Source organism: Nestor notabilis, unplaced genomic scaffold (assembly GCF_000696875.1).
Source record: "Nestor notabilis isolate BGI_N333 unplaced genomic scaffold, ASM69687v1 scaffold711, whole genome shotgun sequence".
NCBI classification, from domain to species: domain Eukaryota; kingdom Metazoa; phylum Chordata; class Aves; order Psittaciformes; family Psittacidae; genus Nestor; species Nestor notabilis.
Window position 1 is genome coordinate 54,213 of NW_009913997.1, and position 22,029 is coordinate 76,241.

The window sequence follows — 22,029 nt, forward strand, 5'->3', positions numbered from 1 at the left end:
AAAGGAGTTTTTCTGTGGTCTTGGTTATATTTCAATTCTTTTAATTGTAAAGTTCCTGCAAAGACACAGCAGGTCAGAAAGTTCAAAGCTGGAAGGACAAGTAAGACCTACAGTCCTAAATGGCTCAGACAGTTGGAGATTTGTTAGCCCTATTAGCAATGCAGAAACTCTCCAGTTAGACAGACTGGCCCCCTCCACTGGGGCTGCACAGCAAGAGCTGGTCCCATCATTCAGCAATCATTCCCATCTCCAGGTCAGACTCAGGTTCTCAAGAGAAGCCTTGGGCCTTCCCCCAAGATTAGATTTTAATGGACTTCACCAAAACACTTTGGAGGGGCTATAATCACACTGTTTAACTGTAGCAGAGCTAAGAGGGGAGCCCAGAACAAGTCTTAGGCTTGGACACAGGATTCACTTCTTCCCGAGCACCTAGGAGCAAGCAGAAAAAGAAGAGGGGGAAGACAAAGTCAGCACAATGAATGCTCCATCACTTTTTTTCCCATCTGGGGCAGGAAAGAGGAGGATGAGTCACACCTGACATTACAATAGGCTGGGTTAGAAGCTTTTGTTTGCAAATCTGAGCCTGCACACTGCAGACTTCAACAAGAAGCTAAGTTCAGCCTATTGGAAAGGGAAAGGTTAAAGTCTTAATGACTACATCAAGATGAATTGGTCCTTGGCAAGCAGTGTAGAGATGGCTTTAGTTTTCTTTCCACAGTGAATTATTCAGAAGCATGGGACTATCACTGCAGGGAAGAGGAGTGCTTCAGAAAGAGGTGTGATCAATAGACAGAAGAGATTAAAATCATTGTGGAAAGCTGTTTGTTGAGTATTAGGAGGCAAAGAGTAAGAGACAGCATGTTACAGCAATGGATATGCAAGCTCAGGCAAAAGAGGTAAGAAGGCAATCTGCGGTGGAGCACAGCCTTGTCACTTCACCACAGTGTATGTTTATGGCAAAAATTATCTAGACAAGATCATTTAAAACTGCAGAATTCCTTCTCAGTTGGGAAACAACAGGCTCCGGAGTCCTGCTTTTGCAGCGGAGGCTCTGGAGCCAACCAGGAAATGCAAGATGAAAGCTTTTCTAAATTACAAACTAAAGGAAAAATGTGTACACAGAGCCAGCAAAGTTTCACAGAGAGATTTAAATATTGACCTCACTCTGACAGCCAAAGCTTAATCAAACTGTGCAAGAGGATTTATCAAGCCTGCCAACTCTGAAGAGAAGCCAAGGAGAATAATTTATAAGTATATTTGAAGGCATTTTTAATATCTGCCTTTGTTAACAGGCTCCTCAGCTCTGAGGATAAAGCAATGAGCTCATCTAGATCCTTCTTTGATTTCAGCGGGTCCACCATTGTGTTGTTCTTTTTCCTTTTAATCTTCTTCTAAAAAATATTCCCAGCATCTGGTTCATTCAGAAGCAAGTTCATTCTGGCTATTCCAGCACTGCATGCGAAACAGATTACCCAGCTTTTTCTGTCTGTTGGAAAGAACAAACCTGGCTCAGATCTATGATGCAAGCGTGAAGGATAGACCTGTGCCTTGTGTAGAGCAATGTAAAGGAAACGCAGGCAACCTTACTGCCTTGTTTCACAACTTGTAAGTGTTCAGGAGAGGACTGGAAAGCACAAACATGAGGCTTTGGTCTAGCTCACAGAGTCACCAAACTGACCACCCTGACTTAAGGAAAAGGCGAGGCACAAATGGAGCAGGAATCACCCATGTACTGTACTTGAATGTGCCAAGCACAGCCCAGGTATTCCGAGTTACGTGTTGCTTGCTGTAACGTGCAAGGTGGATGCAGGCACTCACCGTGGTATCTGAGCTGATGAGAGCTAGTTCTGACCTCTCAGCATCCAGGGGTGTTGGGGCTCCAACAAGTGCAGTGCATGAAGAGAATAAACTTCTCCAGATTTCAGAAGACCTCCCACTCCGTGCGGACGTTGGAGTGAGCAGCTGCAGCAAGTAGGCAGCTAGGACCATCCACGTCTCTCCTGAACTTAGGTGTTCTTGCCAGAAGTCCAAAACCAGCCCTTTCCCCTCCACTCCTCTGTCATAGCAGACTCTTCACTTTGATTACATTTAAAAATACACCTCTTTCTGCTGTGAAAACCCTGGCCCTCTCCCTCCTCTCTTCATTAATGACATTTTCAAGTTTCCTACAGTGGTAGGGCCAGTCTGGTTCAGCATAGAGCACTCGCCATCCAGAAAGCCTTTCTGAAAATAAGCTGCAGCACACACGAAAGGGGCCCTCATGAAGAGTTTGGGCAATCATGGTGGCATCCCCTTAGGATGGGTACTTTAGCCCTTCTGCACCACACCTCAGTTCAGTTTGCTTTCTGTCCTTCAGGTGCACCAGAGTGGAGTGCCCTAGGGAAATCTCTGTGTCTCTCCAATCTTCTTTCTTCTCAGCCTGTTATGGTAAGTGCATGCAGTACGACCTGAGTCTCCAAGGGCTCTGCTGGAGCTGTTACCCTGCTTCCAGACAGACTGGACTGCCCTGTGCTCTGCATGCAGGAAATCATATCCACTGGCTTCCCCCATCAACTCAAGAGAAATCGCTGGTGGAGCAACACCCTACACATGACAGTACCTTGTGGGGAAGTCTCTTATGTCTGATGGCTACCTGAGTGAGTGAGGGACCTAAGGCAGCCTCACATTCACTCTTCTGGGCAACAAAGGAATGACAAACTCCTGCAGAAAGTTCTGAGTGGCTTTCTTAATTAACAAGATGAAAATTGGCCAAGCTATTGTGGAAGGGCCCCAATACCTCTCTCCCACTGAGGGTGAAGTGGCTGACTGCCATCTGCACTGCAACATTCCTGAGCTCTTTTCTTGCTCTCCATTAAAACCCATGTGTGCTGCCTCCTAGCAAAGGGGGTAAGTTACACTGCTGGTGAGCTCTCAGTGTTGAACATCACTGTGTGTGCTAGCTGTACAAACAAGCCAAAAAAAGAGGGAACCACCAGAAAAGCCCTACTTTCTGGGTGTCAGTCCGTGACATGAGCTCAAAGGAATGAGAAGAGTCTTTTCCTTTCTAGATCAGGGCTTTTTGACTTCTTGATCAGGCTTTAAGGCTGTCTGGAGGCAAAGGGGATTTAAACTGTGGCACATTTAACCATTCCCACTTCAGCTGCTCCTGAGAATCATACAAGCTCCCTCCTCCCAGAGGCTGGGAAGAAAATCCCAACTCCCTTACCTTGTGCTCCAACAACCAAAACTGAGCCCTTAAAACAGAGGTCACCAGAGCAGGACCTAGCTCCTGCTGACCCACAGAGCATCACTGCTACTGCATCTGAGGCTGAAGCACTAATTCCCAGACACAACAGTCCCTTGATGTTAACCTGGCAATACAGAGGGGATTTTAAGCAAATCTGTAAGAGCAAAGTATAAAGGAGGATGGGGGTTGCTGTGCATGTTAGACTTCAGTGATGTTGTCAGGGTGCAGGTATCTGGAGGGAGGAAGTTAACTCAGTGACACAAAGCAGAAGAGAGTTCACTACACCAGAGTATTTGCCTTTTGAGTCAGCATCACTTCCAGGCTATTGTTCTCTAGAAGAAACATCATCTTCAAGTTTTCTTTGCATCCTTGGCTCTGTATTGCTGACATCAATTTTTTCTGAGACATGTGTCATGTTTATTCTCAGCTGATCTCCCTCACCTGTCAATCCCTCTCCCTCTTTGCACTAATCCACCAGCATTTGGATTCTCCTGTGCTGTCCCACCTGCCCTGGGCAGGATTGCAGGCTGCTAAAATCACAGCCAATTTCCTCTGCACCTTCCTCTTTTCTTGTCTGGTGTTTACTTTTTACATGAAAACCACTTGGAGGGAGACAAAGATTTTTGCTCATTCTCTTGACTCCAGTAGTGTTCTCTTCAAAATGCATAGTTTTAACCAGCTGAAAGGAGAACAGGCTTTAGTCTCATTGATGTCCCCAAAATATACAACTACAGACAAAGCTGCCCAAGCCTCACTTTGGGAAGGAGCATTTCAGCTAGGCCAGAAGTGTTTCAGAGCTCAAATTAAGACTGGAGTTCGGCACACAAACACTAAGATGACATACTTGGCTTCATCAGACTCAGCTGTGACAGGAGTTTAGGAATCCAGAGTGCAGAAGGCAGAGCAATGCTGACATTTCTGTGGTCAGATGCTGCTTTCTAGCCCCTGCTGTTACCTGGCTCAGAGTGAAAACATCCAAGCTGTATTTGTTCTTCCAAGTTTCCAAACCTTTAGGCCAACCACTGCTACCTCAGATCATCAGTCCATGGAGAAGTTCAATAGGCTTAGCCCGTCTATTCTCATCTGAAATCAGACTTGGAAAGGAAAATCCCTACAGCTTTCCCTATGAATTTGCTTCCTATTATACCATCAACTTTTGAGATCTGATTTTCACTGTGTCCCTTTGTTCTCCCCTCCAACTAAGCCTGACTGCGAGCAAGATAGCATGACTGAATTACATTTGAGAAAGTCATACATGAAGTGGGTGAAACATGCTGCCAAAATACCACCCTGCTTACGGGAAATGCGAGGATTGTATTTCATTTTGCAGTTCAGTCAGCTGAATCCCAAAGCCTCTGGCTGCCTGGCAAGACACCCTCTTTGCTCAAGCACTTTCTGCTAGTGACCATTTACAAATTCAGAACATCAACATGCTACAACAAAGCAAACTTCAGCTGCGCTTTCCTTGTGAAAGATACAGCGCAGCAGTCTCTGCTCTCTGCATGCTCACAGACCTTCTCTTTCACAGTCTCTTTATCATCACAAACTCATGACAACTCTGTCAACTGATGGCAAAGAGCATTTGAAAGAATTTCTTTTACTCACACAAACCCAATAGCTCCTCTGACATAAACTCCTTGTTACTGCATTCAAGTAGGGATATGGAGAAACCTTTTGGGAGGAGGGATCAAAATCAAAGCAAAACTTAATGTTTAGAATGTGCGCAAGTGGTCTGAATCCATTCAACAGCAATTCTCCTTCTCTGCACTTATTTTACCTGCACAAGCAAATCCATGCCCAGTTGCTCACACAAGCAGGAGAGACCTCAGTTTGAGCCCTCTTCTCCTAACTTTACCCACCCATAACCAAATTCCCCAGTGACACACTCAGGCAGGGCAGAGTACGTGAGTGAGATTTTCTACTTCCCTCCTCTTGGAGTATTCAGTCCAGGAAAATCCTGCTGATTTACACTGATTTAGCTCTCCATACTCGTTCCCCAGCTCTTCAAGGAAAACATCCAAGGACAAAAAAAACATTAAAAATGGAAATAGATAAAAACTTCTTTCTGTAGAGCACAAATATTTCTGCTTTCAATTCTAAACAAGGTCCCAGGGCATTGAGGTTGGTTTGTTTTCCTTGGTACAGTGCTCAAAGACACACCAGGAACACCCAGCAACCTAAATGAGGTCCTAAGGACGTTTGTTGGTTATTATCATGAAACTGCAGAGATGAACAGGATACAGCTTTCAGAAATCAGCTGGTTTCTGATGGGGGGAAATTGGTGAAGCACAATTCTGGTAAACAAAAGCAAAACAAAATAACAGCATCCATGAAATGGGTCCTAAACCATATTATGCTTGTTTACAATGAAGCTCTTCATGAAGGCAAATGGATCAAGTGCTTTCTAAACCTAGATATATCCATTTGTAGAACATCTCTAAGCACCTACATCTAATTGCATCTTCCTGGCAGAATTTGATTTCTGTTTCAGAGCTTTGTACAATTCAGGACTAACTGAATTCTCACTTAGCCCTTTTCAAGGTTAGGGGCCAGAACTTTTAGTGAGGGGATAATCCAGTTATTAAGGCTATTAAGGCCTTAGCCTGCAATACAAGAGACCCCATGTTTAACTCCCTGGTCTTCTAAAGGCTTCCTATGCCATGTAATTACTTATAATCATTTATGTCACTGCAGTAGTTGAGTGCTCTGATTCTCTGGAACATTTAATATCACAGGTTAGAAAGCCTTGTCACAGCTGTAAGTCAGGGAGCTTAAGTTCACTTTTTGTTGGAGGCAAACACACTAGTGATTAGAAGATACTCACACAGTAATAATGCTGTATCTAGGAGACATAATATTAGTCTCAGTAGTCTGTGAGAAAATTAATCTACATACTTATCAGCTGAAAATCTACAGTCTTCCTTCATGAAATAGCCACAAGGGAAAAAAAAGCCAGGTTCACCTCTCTGTGTTACACTGAAACCTAAAAATACGGACGAAACGTTATCAGTACACTGAAAATATAATACCTCAGCAGTAATCACATTTGTTATCATTCAAAAGAAATCAAAGCGTGGGGTTTTTTTTCCATTTTAAAGTAGACTCCCAAACAACCTCATGACAGGATGTTTCCTTCCTGTTAAAGGTAATATGCTCTGATGCCTCTAAAAACTCAGCATAAGAAAGGGAGGTGGAAATGAGGAGTTCCAGTGAACAGCTCTTGATCCCAAAAGCAGCTACTATGAAGTTGCGGAAATTCAGGTTTTATTTTACCATCACTGCTATAAAGTAAGATGCAAAAGTCACCTCCAGGTAGCAGCCATCCAAGGAACAGAAACACTCAAGAACTGAAGGTCCAGTAAAAATTCCAGTTGCAACTTCCCACTAGTTAATCACCAGGCTCCTGGTTAGTGCCCTAAATTTCAGCCTTTTTCCCACAGCACACATAGCTTAGTGCTTCTCTCGAGCAACATATGTGCATTCAGAAAGGCAGTTTTGCTTTCATTTGGGTTTCACCAGCAACACGTGACACAGCAGAAAAGCAAAGCAGCTGGACAGGAGACCTTTTTCAGGCAAGTAACCAGCAATTGCTAAGCTGACTGTGCAGTTTTGGAGACGCTCAGTTGATCTCTATTTAAATTCTTTGCTCCATCCTCAATTCTGACCCTCTTTCTCCTGTGCCTCTCATCAGGCTGCTTGCTGTTAGTCACTGAAGGGACCCACTCTAAAAATTGGGCTCTGAACATGAGCTAAAGCAGCCTGGGGTGACTGCAGCTTGTGCTGGCTGTTTCTGTGAGGTCCCTGTCTGAATTAGGAAAATAAGCACTTCATCAAGAGGCTAAAACACAAATCATATTTTATTACACCCTGAAATTCCTGTTATGATGAGCATCTATCTGAACACATTTTACCTCCATCTTACACTTAGCTAGATAACCTGTAGCAAATCCACTCTGCTATTACTTGTTCCTGCAGAAGAGGAATTGGCTCAGACACTCAAGATTCCCAACCCAACAACATGAATGCTGCTCCAAACACTACAAAAGTCTGAACTTCACTTAAAAAATAAAAAAATTAAAAAATTGAGTATGTTGCAGGTTATTTCCAAGACCAAAGATGGTCTTCAGTGTGACAAGCACTCCTGAGCACAACCTGTTATTTCAAAACACAATTCTTCGCCTCTCAAGAAGTGGATTTTATTCTCTGTTGATCTCTATAGTATTTATTAGATGTGTTTTCAGAAACAGAAAGTAGATGCTCAGTTAGTATACAACAGAAATCTTTCAGCAGAAACCGGAGGATCTAATGAAAATGAATTCTCTTCTTTCCTTTAAATGGTCCCATCATTCATTACCTCATTTCTTTGGGTCAATGCTCCACAAGTTACTATTGATAGATAAAACTACCATTTTATCCAACCATTTTCTAGATCCTCTATTACCACAATATTTACTAGTATCCAGTCTTAAATGCACCTTTGTTCACTGTGCTTTTGCAAGGAAATGGAATACTCTTATTCTTCTCTTTCCAGAGAGTGCCTAAATATATTAAATGACTTGACTGGGGGCAGGAAGAAGTCTGCAGCAGAACAGCCATGTCAGGTCTCATTCGTAGGTTAACACTCTTGTCATTTAATTATCTTTCGATTCATTAGAGTAAAGCCAGGCAATTCCACTGCACTAGGCACTGTTTGTACACACACAGCCTGAATCTTAAAGCGCTTCACTCCCATGTCACAGGCAAAAGATGCAAGACATGTGGATAAGGATGCTCCTGAGAAAATTCAGGAATACGTGGCAGAACAAGGACTAAGTGTAGCCAGCAACAGCTCTCCTCAAACTGTTTTCTGTGCAACTCCACCTTTTTTTTTCCCCTCCAAACACACAAAAATCAAACCTGTCTTTGTATGCAGGTAGACAGGAATCCCTGGGGTATGGCTGGTATTACCAACAGTCAGAAGGAAGGGTTATCATGAAGATTTCACTTCTTTGCCACTCCAATCGCATGGAAATCATACATTCATTACTGACTAAATACTGTGTATAACTGCTGCTTCTGTTCTGACTGTATATTGTAAATCATTAAGTCAGCAGGGGAATGCCCAGACACACAGACATGCAAACACTTTGCTTGCCAAGCAGGCAGTTGAACCATACAAAGGGCATAACTATGCAAACACACCTAAGTGTGGCAGGATTTGTTTGTTTGTTTGTTTACCCTTCAATCCAAGATACCAGGGTAACCACAACTTCTGAGTGCCCACCCCCCCCAGCCCCGTTTCCTTTCACTAGATTTAGGCTGAAGAAAGCCAGAGAGCACACAAGCAGCCAAATGAACTCACTGCTTTGAGGATTGCCACTGCGTCCTGCTGGAGCCACGTTGGGTAGACGACTTCATCATTCAGAATAGCCTCGAAGAGGTCGTCCTCATTCTCTGCCTCAAAGGGTGCGTGGCCACACAGCATCTCGTACAGCAGCACACCCATGGCCCACCAGTCTACGTCAGGGCCATACAGCATCTCCTGCAGGATCTGAAGAAGGGATGGGAAATAAATATCAACCCTAAAGCTTCTTAAACCAAGCAGGGGAGGAAAAAGGATTTGGAAACATTAACACAGAAGTTCTCCCTGTGTCCTAACAATGCTCTCTGCTAAGCTGGCTATGTGTCCAGGAACATAGAGGCAATCTCAAGCTGGGATCAGCCCAAAGTACCCTAGATACATTAAATAAGAGCTGAACTAGCTTGGCTGCTCACCGGGTCACCCAAGAAACAAGCCTGTGCTAGGGCTTAGCAGGAGAAGAAGGGGATTTCAGCAAAACTGGCCAAGCCCCAGAAGCAGCAGAGCAGCCATGTGTGTGGGTTAACATCGCCTCTTCCTTACCCCTGGGATAGAATTGCTTACTCGGCTCCAATGGCAAGGCTTTCAGCTGCAGAGGGGAAGGAGCACGAGTGTGTGAGAAAGGCACAAACACAAACCACTGGCAAAAATTCAATTGTGTTGAAGAAGGATCTGAAACCCTGTCAGAACATCTGGCAGCATCTGGAGAGCAGCTGATCCTTAGAGACGTGCTTATTAATTTTGTAGTCAGATTGGGGAATGACAAGGAATGGGAGGAGGCAGGAAAAAAGGAACTGGGAAATGAGTGTGAATTCAACCTCCTTTCAAATTAAACTGGGCCAGTATCTTCATATGCCTCAAGAATTTTACAGCTGTGCCTCCATTTTTCACCTCACATCTCCTGAAGAAAAATATAGGCTTACCTCAGTGCTTGCAGCAGCCTGAAGGTTTATGCATGCTTTGCTTGCACAAAGGACTGATAATACAAGCATACATCTAGGAGGAATCCCTGCACCCAGCAGTCAAATAAGGTGTAGCTAAAGACACCAAGGAGCACACTTGCTGTTCCAAAGCTAACCTACACTTTGCATACTGTAGCCAAGTTTTTCTGGGCTCAGAAATGTTCCTATACCTCCGGAGCGATGTAGTCTGGTGTACCACAGAAGGTGGCTGTGGTAATGCCATCGTGAATGCCCTCTTTGCACATTCCAAAGTCTGCCAGCTTGCAGTGACCCTCATAGTCCAGCAGCACGTTGTCTAGCTTCAAGTCCCTGCAACAAGAATTGTTCGTCAAGTCACTACATGCTTGGAGCAACCCCAGCACAAATGGAAGAAGTGTCCCAGGCTTCAGAAGCTTAACCTGCAAACTGGACAAGCCTCATACTCATAAAAAAAAATAAACAAAGTCATGCAAGAGGGGTTGTCTTTTGCTTCATCTCTTACAAACGGGAGGGAGGAACAAACACCAGTTTGCCAAACTGCATTTAGTACGGGCAGGTGCTATACGAGTTCGCCCACATGGCTTTCTAAACACACCACAAGCCTGGCTGGCAGAGCTCCTGCTCATTTAGCTCTGGGACTCACTGGAGCAGAGGTTGCCAGAGCTGTCAAATTGCGTAACGATGTTATGATGCAGCAGAACGCACCGCACGGGACGTGCTCTGATTCAGCAAAGCGCTGCACCAGGAGCATGCAGCTGAAGCCGGGAGGCGTGCAAGGCTTCTTCAGCAGGGAGCAGGTCCCCTCTTCTCCTGAGGGGTGGGGGGGTTAAGATCCCGGACTTGCCTGCACTGGAGCAAGCCTGACTGATAAACCACACCTGGAGTGTTAATCCAGGCTGAGAAGAACAGAAACTCCCTGCTGATAACACACCGTATGGGCTGGAGGAATCTGTGGCCAGCATGGGATGCCCCCATCATAAGACAAAGTCTTAGTCCTCCCAGGTGTATCAATTCCAGCAGGACTGCATTACTGCAAGAACTGAATGTCCCCCATAGCCTTCATTAGGGTGTGTGGGAACCTCCTTGTCTCTGCCACAGGAGACGTACTGCCAAAGGGCTCATTTTCCAATACGTCACCTTTAGCGGGCTGGGAGCTCCCTGTCAAAAGCAGAGCTGCCAAAATGACAGAGCCGTAACACAACTTATCAGCTTCCCTGACCTTGATATTGCCTGAGGAAATAGCCTACAGTCAGAAGCACTGTCAGGAACATGACCAGAAAGTACGGGCTTATCTGCAGACTTAGGCAATGCCTTCCTATACATACTCGTTCACAGCACCTCTGCATTTCAGCTGCCAGGCATGCTGTAGGCACCATCACAGATGGAGGAATGGAGCTAAGATGGGAGCTTTATGCAGTACACATAGGTTGCAGTTCAGTTTTTGAACCATCTCAGGTACTGGCCCAAGAGTTATACAGAGCTCTCACAGCAGCTCTGAGGCAGGCAAGTGTTACCATCACCATTCTACTGAGATGGAGGCCACGTTATAGGCCTAGACAAAGCCACTTTCTAAGTCATTCAGATGCCCAGATAAGAATCAAGTAAATAAATACATTTGAGGGTCTCAAAGCCCCTTCATGAAATCCATGCTGGAACTTGATCCATTTTGCCCTCTGGTTAGCATCTATTTCCCTGGGAAGGGGGAGCAATGGGGAGGGAGGTAACACAGGTGATGGCATCTCCAAATCAATATGAAAACCTATGGATGAGCTGAAATCTGAATCCAGTTTGATCCTATTCACTCTCCATAACCATGGTCTTAAAGTGAAAATCAGGTGGTCAATTGCTTTGTTGTGCATTGGCATTTCTACAGCCCGCACCACCACTAGAAACCTCTCTGGAGCTTGAGACAGCTATCTCAACTTCCCTGTTGCAGTGGAAAGATCAGTGACGCACTATGCTAGACAACTGAAGCCACATCCTGTCCTAAAGAGATAAGGAAAAGTATTATTACCCTATTTTGAAAGGATGAGAAAGCAAGGAGTAGAGGTTAAGAAATTTGCCCATGTCCTTGAGAGCTGAGATTGAACACCAGCTTCCTAAATTCCAGCTGCAGACCTAAGTTGCAAGATTGTACATCCTCTCTCTTCCACTTTGACACAGCAGGGCAACACAAGCCAGCAAAAAGCCCTCTGCAGTAATGCTGCCCTTCCCAGCAGGCCCACCAGCTACCTGGTGGCCAGCAAGATTCCAATGCCGAGGACAGCGCCCCTGCCTGCTTTATGCTGCAGTGTTTGCTGTGGGAGGGATGCTCAGCAGAAGACACTTATTTTTCCCTGGGAATCAAAAATGGCTGTCAAGGCATGTGGGTAAAGGCTCGTCCTGGAAAGACTTCAGGCGAGCACAGTGAGAGATATTGTACGTGGTTGCCCATGACAGTACGCTGCCAGCAGCAGTTTACAGCCAAAGCTCCTGTTGCTCTTCCCTGTGGTTCCTGGCAGAGCAGGAAAGCCCTCCAAGCATGAAGGCAGGCCTTGTTTCCAGGAGTCTGCAATGTGGTTGAAACACACAGTTTATTCTTGGCTCAGTTTTAAATACAGCAAATGTCTTTTTGGTCCTGGGCAGGCCTGACTGTTGGGGGGTGCCCATAAAGGTGCAACTGGAAGGGCAATTTTGATGAACTTGCTTGGAGATCCCCCTTGCAAACCTCCCCCCTCCCCCAAACATATACCATGTACTGGGATACTTTGGGAATACTTCAAAATACACCTTCCTTATACCCAAGCCAGCAGAAACAGTCGCATTTATGGAGTATGCAGGTTACAGTCCCTCATGGAGAGCCTGAGGAGCAGAAGCAAAAGACTAGGGCCAGCTCTGCAGACAATCACCAGGCACTCTGCTACTTCTCAGCCTCTGCCCCTCAGGACATGCTGCAGAAGGCCTGAAATCCCTGCTAGCTGTGTAATACACCACACTCGCTACAGCAACAAGACAGTCAGAGCTTCTGCAGGTGCAAGAGCACTCTGTGCCTGCTGCGTCCCACCAGAGAACCTCTCTATATGTACCTGCCATTAGATTTAAACTGTCTGCTTCTCACTGGGTGATTACAGTTTTAACCATATGAAGCAAACCTCCGGCCCTTCAGCTTCTCAGCATGTTAAATCCACTAAGAGTGCCTGTTGTCTCCTTCTGCAGTTAGGATACTGGCTTCTCCTGACTTCTTCCCAGCTATGTGAAAATCCAAAACTTGCATTTTCTGTTTTCAATAGCCAGTAATGTGACATAAATCTGCTCTCACTTGCTCAGGAGCTCTGGCTATGTGCAGATCACTTTAGAGGAGGACCTCCCATGACAGAGATGACTTCTCAATGCTCTTCACTTGGCAAGGCTACAGAAGATGGCCCCACATCCCTCTTGGAGCAGGTCTCATGGGCCAGCACAGTGGCAGGCTCAGCCATGCAGCTCCTCTGGAGCCTGCTTTCTTGTAAGCCAATTGTCTGGGAAAGCTGTGGTTTGGTCAGGTGTGTGAGCATTTGTCTCAAGCGATCCCAGCAGCCGAAAGCTCTGTACTCACTGCTTGACGTTGACAGGTCTCCCTGTGCGTCGTACCCCATGAACCAACACAGCCACATAAGAGGAAAAACACCAACAGGTTTCTGAGATTTATAAGGAGCTCTTCATTTTCACAGTAAGGATTCCGGGAAGCTGATGAAACTGGAAGTCATCCAGCTCAGAAAGTCCAAATCTACCTCATTTCCTTAATACTTGCATTTTCCATTCAGTATTTTTAGCAGTTCGATGAAGCAATAAAGGCAGAAAGGTTTTCTGAGGGCTTAGTTTCTAAGGTCCAGCTGAGGTTCTGCCTTTCACTGGCAAACCTCCACTGGAAAACAGGCTTCATCCCGACTCAGAAAGGCAGCCTTTGTCCTTACAGGCAGCTCGACACATCAGCTTAACGGCCTCGGTTTAGTCTAGACCCAGAAGAAATGACAAAATGAGCTGCTTCAGCGTTGCTCGCTGGAAGAGGCGTTCTTTACACATCTGCTGCTTGAGTTTAACATCCGTAAAAACCCAAAATTACAGTTGCAGATGATCCAGCCCTTTTCCGAAGCATCTGTCAAATGCAATTTCCCTGCACCACGGAGTTTTGCCAGTGAATAGATGTTATACATGTACCTACCACCTGTTCTACTCTGATCATCTCACTCGTGATGTGGAAATGATATTTTAATGAATGAAGCTTTGGTTTGGGTTCTGTTTTTTTTTTCCTTTTTTGATTTTACCACTCTGTGTTGTAAGGGCTGTAGTCATAGTAAGAATCTTCTTCACAGGAGTAGGGATTGCAGAACTGGCTTCCTAACTCAGTTCAAAGTTCTCCCAGCTTTGGTAATCCCAGAGGTTCAGTTTAAAGCTCAAAGACGTCTGGTGTTTCCATCTTGATGCAAATCACTTAGTCATGCAAGATGTAGGTACAGAGCAGTGGGAGCTAGCCATAAACGTAGGTGCAGCTAATGTAACACTCCAGCCAAATGGTTTTTAAGAAAAAAAAAACAAACCAACAAAAAAAACAAACCAAAACCACCCCAAATAAACCCCCCACAATTAAAAAATAAAATCCCCGAAACTGGAACTAGCTAAATGAGTAATTTTGGCATTTCTAAAAGAGAAAACCTTTGCTTTTTTAAATATTCAGCACGCAGGGCCATTCAGACATTCCTTGGAAACACCTTTGTGTGAGCAAATGCACATTTAAACCCCCTTTGCAAGCAGGGTGTAGATTTTGTTTTTTCTCCACCTATTCTGCTGAAGTCATTTTGCTGCACAGAAATACTGAAATCTCCATTACAATGGATAAAAATGTGTTTCTATTGCCTGCTCTGGTAGCCAAAGCAACACACGTTTCCAACTCCTGCTCCAGTGAAACTGAAACTACTTTTTGCAAAAATGAAGCAACTTCAACAGAGGAGAACAAAGACCTACAACCCGTGGAACAGCACAGTTGGTAAGATACTTATCGAAGAGGTAGGATTTTCAAGTTGGAGGCCTTGCTCCATATACAGAAGACAATAGATTTAAAAAAGTATTTTGATTAAATAAAGAGGAGAACAGATGGAGGTCTCAGTTTTATGTGAAGCCCTAAATACTCTTGTGAAGCTGATACCGTCTCCTATTTTCCTTTGCATTCATTAACAATACTCAAACCAAAATATTTTTTTTACTCAAACCCAATATTTTCTTAGGTTGCAAAAAAATATTGTTACTTTTAAAAAGCCCTAACAATAATTTTGGGCCCACAAAATCTGAAACAATTTTCTATCTTTCTTTCCACATCAAATGTCGGAGACTCAGTTACCAAACTCAAAGCAAACAACTATTTTCACAATTCCATTCTCACCAGCTTTACACTGGGGACCTCCACGTTTTGTTCCCAGTATTTCACACCACTTTGGGAATTAAGGCAACTTCCAACCCCATGTGCCTTGGCTTGTAGAGAACTCACTTAAAAATTCTTTCACATAAAATGATTCATATGTCCCATATTTTTCTAATAACAACCAAGCATTATTTATTTTTATGCTCAAGTAAGTTTTTATAAACAGAAACTTTCATTCTTACAGCACCAAGGAAGAGTTAAGGAAATTTCCTAAGCAACGCATGTCAGTAGGTAGCTGTAAATCCACGTTAAAGAAGACACTTGCAATATATTCTGCCAGAACTAAGACATAAAAACACAGGCTAAGCTGTTACTTGCTTAGTTGGTACATATCTTTAGGGCAGGGGGAAACACTGAAATCACAAACAAAACACCAAGTTACCAGCCTTTGAAAAAGGGAGCCACAAAGCAGAGATCAGACAAAGATCGAGCTGCACTGAAACGGAGAAAACCAGCTTGAAATCCTGACTTTTGCTGCCAAATAAAAGGACAAGTTGTTGCTCCCTCCCAGCTTTGAAGGCTTCCTCTAATTCAGCTCCTGACATAATTTAAAGGCAAAAATTGGTGTAGCTGGAGCAACTCTGCTGTGCTTACGGAGGGCACCCTGTTGGGTGGAGAACCAAGCAAAGAACCAGAGATAAGACTCAGTGCTGTTATATAGCATATAGCCAGCGTGTAGCCATTTACATACACCATGGTATGGGGCTCACAAGCCGAGATGGAAAGTGTTGCTTTACGCACCCACAGCTTCACAGCACAATCCCCCAAGTCCTATGGGATTTAGTTTGTGTAACCTATCGTTCCCAGTACTGCACGAAGTAATGTTCAGTTATAGTGCTGGGACTGCAGAACATCACTACAACTCTTTGTTTTCTTGAAAATCATTCTCCTGGGTAAAGAAAACATTTCTTCTAGTTTCCAAACAACTTCTGAGGTGCAAACCCATTCAGACCACCAGCATGCATGCAGATATTAGCATTTAGGGACTGTAAATACAGCCACAACAGCTTCAGACTGAACTTCCACATTTCTCAGAAACAAAGCAAAAGCAGAACTGTGACATGTTGATTCAGAGATCCAACTCCGACCCAGATGAGTGGCATGAGTGAATGAAATTCCACTAAAAATTAACACTTAGTGCTAGGCCATGTATCAGGAGACAGCACTTGGTGCAGCTGTGGGAAGCAGAGGCAGCTCATGGGGAAGGTCAATTGCACAGGCAGCTCAGTACCTGAGCAGTTTTCCTGGGGATTTTACAGCTTCATCCCACCACAGCACATCCTCCAGTGTCTGCAGAGAGCTGCAGAGGGGGAACATGACAGAATATAAAGCACCCCCATGGCTTTTCTCTGCTTCACCCAACCCACCCACAGTGGCACACAATGCACAAGCCTTTGAAACGCTCCACACCCGTGTGTTAGGATAAAGGCATGACGGATTATGGCCACCCGGCCTCTAAAGCAGGCTTCACCTCTCTTGCAGACACCAGGCTGGTAATAGTGATGCAATATGGACTCATATCCAGGGTCAGATACAACACCGGAATGCATGGCTGAACTTCTCTGGAATCTCACACCAGAGCACATAACCAAGGACCACCCTGGAGGACAAGGCCATGCGTGTGTTAATTTGTGCAAGACAGATGGAGAGTATCATACTCACCTGCATCTGTGCTCCTCAGTATGTCCCAAGACACTCTGTATCAGTCTTACACATTCACAAGGAAAAGTCTGATTAAGCTTTAAAATACATTCTTGCTCTGTTGCTTGGGCTTCAGACTAAACTTTGACTGGCAAGCACTTGTATCCAGAAGCCCTCTGTTGTTACATTTTAATCTTAAAGTCAAGCAGCCCTTCCAGCATAAGGACAAGTTTCTGCAAGCCATCTGCCTGGGTTAAGGCAGCACCATGGGTTTTTTGGTGGAGATGAGGTGGAACCCAGCGCTGCCGGCTCCCCATCTGCCCGACCCATCCTGCAGGTGGGGCCTCTCTGGAAGCTGGTTCCCCAAACCACATCAGAGCACCGGTCCCCTCCTGGCACTCCCTGGGCTGATGCTCTGAGACAAAGCGGCGCCCAAGGCATTGACTTCTCTTATGGCAAAGAAGCTGGCATTACTGGGGATCCAAGACCTCTCTGGTGGTTTGAAGCGCCAGCAGTCCCACCTCCCCTCCCTCTGGGCACTTCAGAAAAGCGTCTGTGGAAGCTAACACAATTACTGACATGATTTCATTGCTATTGAGATGAATGGGCATGATTCATCCTCCAATTAAATTAGAGTGGTAGGCAAAGTATATAGGCATAGACAAAAAAACCCCAACAAACCCTCAGCATACCACACTATATAATCACAAAGCTTACATCAAGTTAGTGGGTCTGAACCTGACTGGTACAGATCCAGTGAGACCCCATGGGTGCCACGATTCCCTTCAGGGCCAGGTACAGCTAATAGCTTCCCCTTTATTATATGCACGGCAGCTGTAAGAGAGCTAATGATAGTTTCCAAATGCAGCTTTACAAGGGCAAAAAGACGCATTGAAATGGAGCAGCCAAAAGCTGGAGCCATTACCCATTACTGCTGAAACACAGACGCACTGGAGATTGCTACACTGGAGTAATCCCAAAGATGGTGCAATCCATATATATTTGTATGTCCCTATTTGTGTGCATACTTTTTTTATATACATGTATATATAATACATATATTATTTGCTTCACTTTTATGTGGGACTGTAGTCAGGAAAGAGGAGTCACACTTGAGGTATTTCCCGAATCCCAGAGCAAACGTCCTCCCATTTACTTCGGGAAGGGGAGAGGTAGACAGAAGAAGGCTTCGTGTCCAGTTCTTGGTATGCATGCCACACGCTTCCTCTCCGGATGAGCTGCCAGCCTAGTCCTGTGATAGACTCCTCAGTCCCACTGGGCAGCGACACTGGAATTTGCTGGCCCTGAGACACCACTTGCTGAGTTGCTCCCAACAGAGCTTCTATTTTATCCTTGCCAGAAAAACAGGGAGAGAGAAAAAAACACCAACAAAACTAAACCACAATACTTCTTTCTGTGAGTCGCATTGCCTGAAGTCTTCAGAGGAGGCATACAACAGACTCAAGACCCAAATGCACAAACAAGAATCAGGTGTGACTTATGACTGAGAGTGCCAAGAGGTTAAAAAGCATAATCCTATTATATCATTTTGACAAAAATTGACTAATGTGGATTTGAAGCCTGAAATTAAAATTAAATCAGGCTTGTGCCTACAGTACAACATGGTCTCAACACTTCAAGATAGTGAAAGAGTTATCCAATATTAACCATCACCAACTGCCCACTGCAGAGCTGCTCAAAGGTCCCATTGCAGCTCCAAGCTGTGCAGGTAGGATCAGGGTTGGACTGTGTTGCTGAAAAGGCTCCTCTTTCCACTCGCACACAGTGACACCGGTTTCACTGCCTCCTGCCACTAAGCCCGCCCTGAGGGAATTAGTAGCTCACACCAAAGCAACTCTCCTGCGTTCTCACTGCTAATCTCATGGCTGCTGTGAAATCCACCCTCCCCACGCTCGGCGTCTTCGAAGGAATGTTTCACTCCAGGAAATATCAAAGAACAAAAATAAAAATAAAGATGGCCCTATCCATCATGATCATGTGTTCAGACTGCCTCTGGCAACAGCTTGGGCAGCAAACCAACCTGTGCTAGCACTGGTAATACCAGCAGGTCTTTGTGGGGAAGACACTCCTGCATTGAACCTGTATGTCTAGTCAGGCAGACTTCACCATATTCATCTGATACTGATAAGACTCACTTTACTGAGCCTGATCCTGAAACCAGGAAAATCGGGGTGGAAAAAAAAAAAAAAAAGACCTGTTGGTTCAGTCAGTTTTGGATTAGGGCCTTAAAAAAAAGAAAAAAATTACTTAACCTTATTAAGGCTCTGAATTACAGATCCAGATTTATAAAGCTAAGGCTACAGGCGCTCATCTCCTTTTTACAATGGAATGAACAAAGCTGAAGGCAGAAGTTCTGTATTTTTGGACAGGACTTTCAAAAGCATTTTGCTTTGGCCTGCACTGCTAAATTTACTATAGACTTTTGAAGGAGCAACACTGGGACAGCATGGATGCTTCCAAAAATCTCACCATCTGCACTCAATTTTTGGCCACATGAAGAAAAAGCAGTCTCTGTGATAATGACGTATTGTGAGCACAAAAGCACCCAGGCATCCCAGTATTGCACTGGAGGGGGTACTGCCTAGCACCTCTGGGAACAAAGTTTAAATACATTTCCTAGGAGATGCAGTCTTGAGAGTCATTTCTTAAATAAGACTGAGACCATCACTGATATCATTGATTGTCTTTTTTAAGTAAGACTGCAATGAAGCACGGGCAAACAAAGTGCTTTCTTCACTGCTCTGATACCCCTGCTTTTTGCCACAAAAATAATTCATATAGCAGCAGTGAAATCAGATGGAAGAGGTACCTGCAAGAGTCTAGCAAGATGTATCATTATCCCAAGGTTTAGTTTCTTATTTCATGTGGATTACTGTTGCTATCCACTTATTACAGCTGATTCACATAAGGCTGTGTGAAGTCCAAGTATCCTGGATAAGCAGGATAGAGTCAGGTGAAAGTCCTGGCTGGGCATGTCGAGCTCTCTGCAATCCCACTCCCACTTCTGGCGACTCCTCCCAACCTGCCTGTGTGCAGGAACCAGCAACACTGAGTTTTGAGCCAGGCCAACAGGGACAGATTAGATCCCATGTGTCACCCCAAATGTCATACAGGCAGCAAACAGACCGCAACCAGCCCACAAACACTGCTGGTTGTTTTTGTCCCCATGTTACATCAGGTACTTAACCCACAAGTCTCACTGGTCAGGGCTTCCACTTCCAGCTAGCAAGGGAGACAGGTCCCTTCCCAGGGCAGTTCAGCCCCTCTGAAATTTCACTCACCAGCTGGCAAGGCTACTGAAGCTCCCAAATTAGATGCCTTAGCTGGTTGCCCGATTGCAAGCAAAGCAGAAGTGAGATCAGGACTCAATCAATGCTTAGCTGACATGGCTACCATGCACAAAAAGCTGCCTTATTCTTGTAATATATGAAACAAATGTATCAGAAAATGAAAATCAGCACTGTCTCAACTAACCCCACCTAGAGAAAGCACAGAAATGGGATCAGGAGTAGGAAAGTCTGTCTTTACACTGCTCACCTCTTGAGTTTTCAGCACATAGATCTGTGAAGTCCCTGCATGAAAAGTCACTGCAACCCAACTGGCATCTCCTCAGTGCAGCAGGGCACTTTGGTCTCTAAAACATGCAATCATGGAGGTACTGTGCATCTGTGTCCTGGGAATATGCTTCCTGGCATGACTTGGCTTTCCAGACCAAATATTACAGTCCTTCCCCCGATAAACAAGCCATTTCCTCCATGGACATCTACAGTCACAGCCTTGCAACATGAAGAATCGTTGGCCCTGGGAACTGGGAAGACTGTGTAACAGAAGCAACAAAGGGTATTTTCAGGAATAATGACTAACAGTAGCAAGCTCCACTAAGACAGAAACTTGGGCATGTTCGGCATGAGTAGCATGTGCCTTTCAGTTGGCTGACCCAGTCAATTCATGCAGTGACACTGTGTTCACTCTTCTCTCCAGGACCAGGATGCCTTGCTTACTGGAGGTTCTGACAACTGTTCTTAGCTTGGCCTTTTTCAGGCCAACATCAGAGACTACAGGACTCTTGGATTTTACTGTTTTAACTGGGGAAGACCTAAAACTGCCAGGTCCTTCTCGCTTACACAGGCCTTGACTATATGCTTGAGTGTCTCCACTGTAAGTCCCTTTCTGCTTGAAGAAGACACCACAGATCCTCACTGAAACTTATTTCTTAAGGAGACAAGAAACAACAGGCAAACCAGACAGAAATCTTTGCTGAGAGGTGTGATGGCACCACACCAGATCAAAATTCAGAATGAAAGATTTTGGATCTAAACCCCCCACGTTTGCACTGGCCAGAATTGCACACCAATACACATTTCTATCACAATATAAAAGTCAGTCAATGTGAAGGCAAGATGTTTTTCAAAAAAGCCCTTGTCTGTGCTTGCTAAAGGTACACCCAGATGATATCTAAAGTGCATTGCTTTTTAGCTCATGTCCTCATCAAAGTTTAAGCATACTCCACCTACCAGGCTGTATTTTTATTTTGTGGCAGGAAAGCAGTTCTTAATGTTATTGACAATTCCAGTGGGTTCAGTCATCAAGTACTTCAAACTCATCTATGCAGTCTAGTGCCGCTACTCTCAGATGGGACTGTTGTTTTCAGATACTCTCCCCATGAATAAATAATTGAGGACTAATGGAAGACCACAGAGACTCAGATCGACTCTTTACTGCCTTGAGAAAAAGGAACAAAAAGTGAATTATATTAATTTAACATGCTGAAATACATCACCCACAAAAGATACATTAAAACTAACAAATTCTCAGAACTATTCCAGATAGGCTATGCGGACAAGGAGCAACAGATGTCCCCTCTACACTTTCGGGACACTATACACATGTGGTTTTAACTGTCTCCAGTTTCTGTTCTCAAGCAGAATTCACAGTCCTTTACTTTACAAATGGTTTGCAAACCTCTTCATGATTTTGCAAAAGAAATTATTTCACAGTAGGGTTGTGAGAGCAGAGAATGTTGAGTGGGGGATTGGTGTGGGTGCTGCTGCATACTTTGTGCTAGACTGAAAGAGGAAAGCAACCACACCATGATGCAGCGGTGCTTTCATATCAAGATTACGTCCATGTGCATTGGGAATCAACTTTGAAACACAGGGTTACTTTCACTTCCCACCTCACATTGTCCCTGCGGTGACTCGGGAAGCACCACAGTGATACGAATGCAAACCCAGCTTGCTTCCTCCTCTCCAGCCAATTCCTTAAGTTTGTGCTACTGGTTTTGAATTTCCACATTCCCATCGTGCATGCCTGCGCCTCCACAGCTGCCTGCTACCTAGAACTCAACCCTTGGGCATTTGTTTTGTTGTCCCCAGACCAAGCACTTGTCACTCCTGGCACCGCCAGCAACCTTCACCAGATTGGCCAG

At 44.7% G+C, this 22,029-nt stretch overlaps 1 protein-coding gene across 1 annotated transcript in view; it reads right to left on the reverse strand.

Annotated features, from left to right (window-relative positions):
• PRKCH (protein kinase C, eta) overlaps positions 1 to 22,029 on the reverse strand; it is a 91,194-nt gene that overhangs the window by 11,108 nt on the left and 58,057 nt on the right. The window contains 2 exon segments of the mRNA XM_010023440.1: positions 8,568 to 8,756; positions 9,697 to 9,835. Coding sequence (XP_010021742.1) covers positions 8,568 to 8,756; positions 9,697 to 9,835 — 328 coding nt within the window.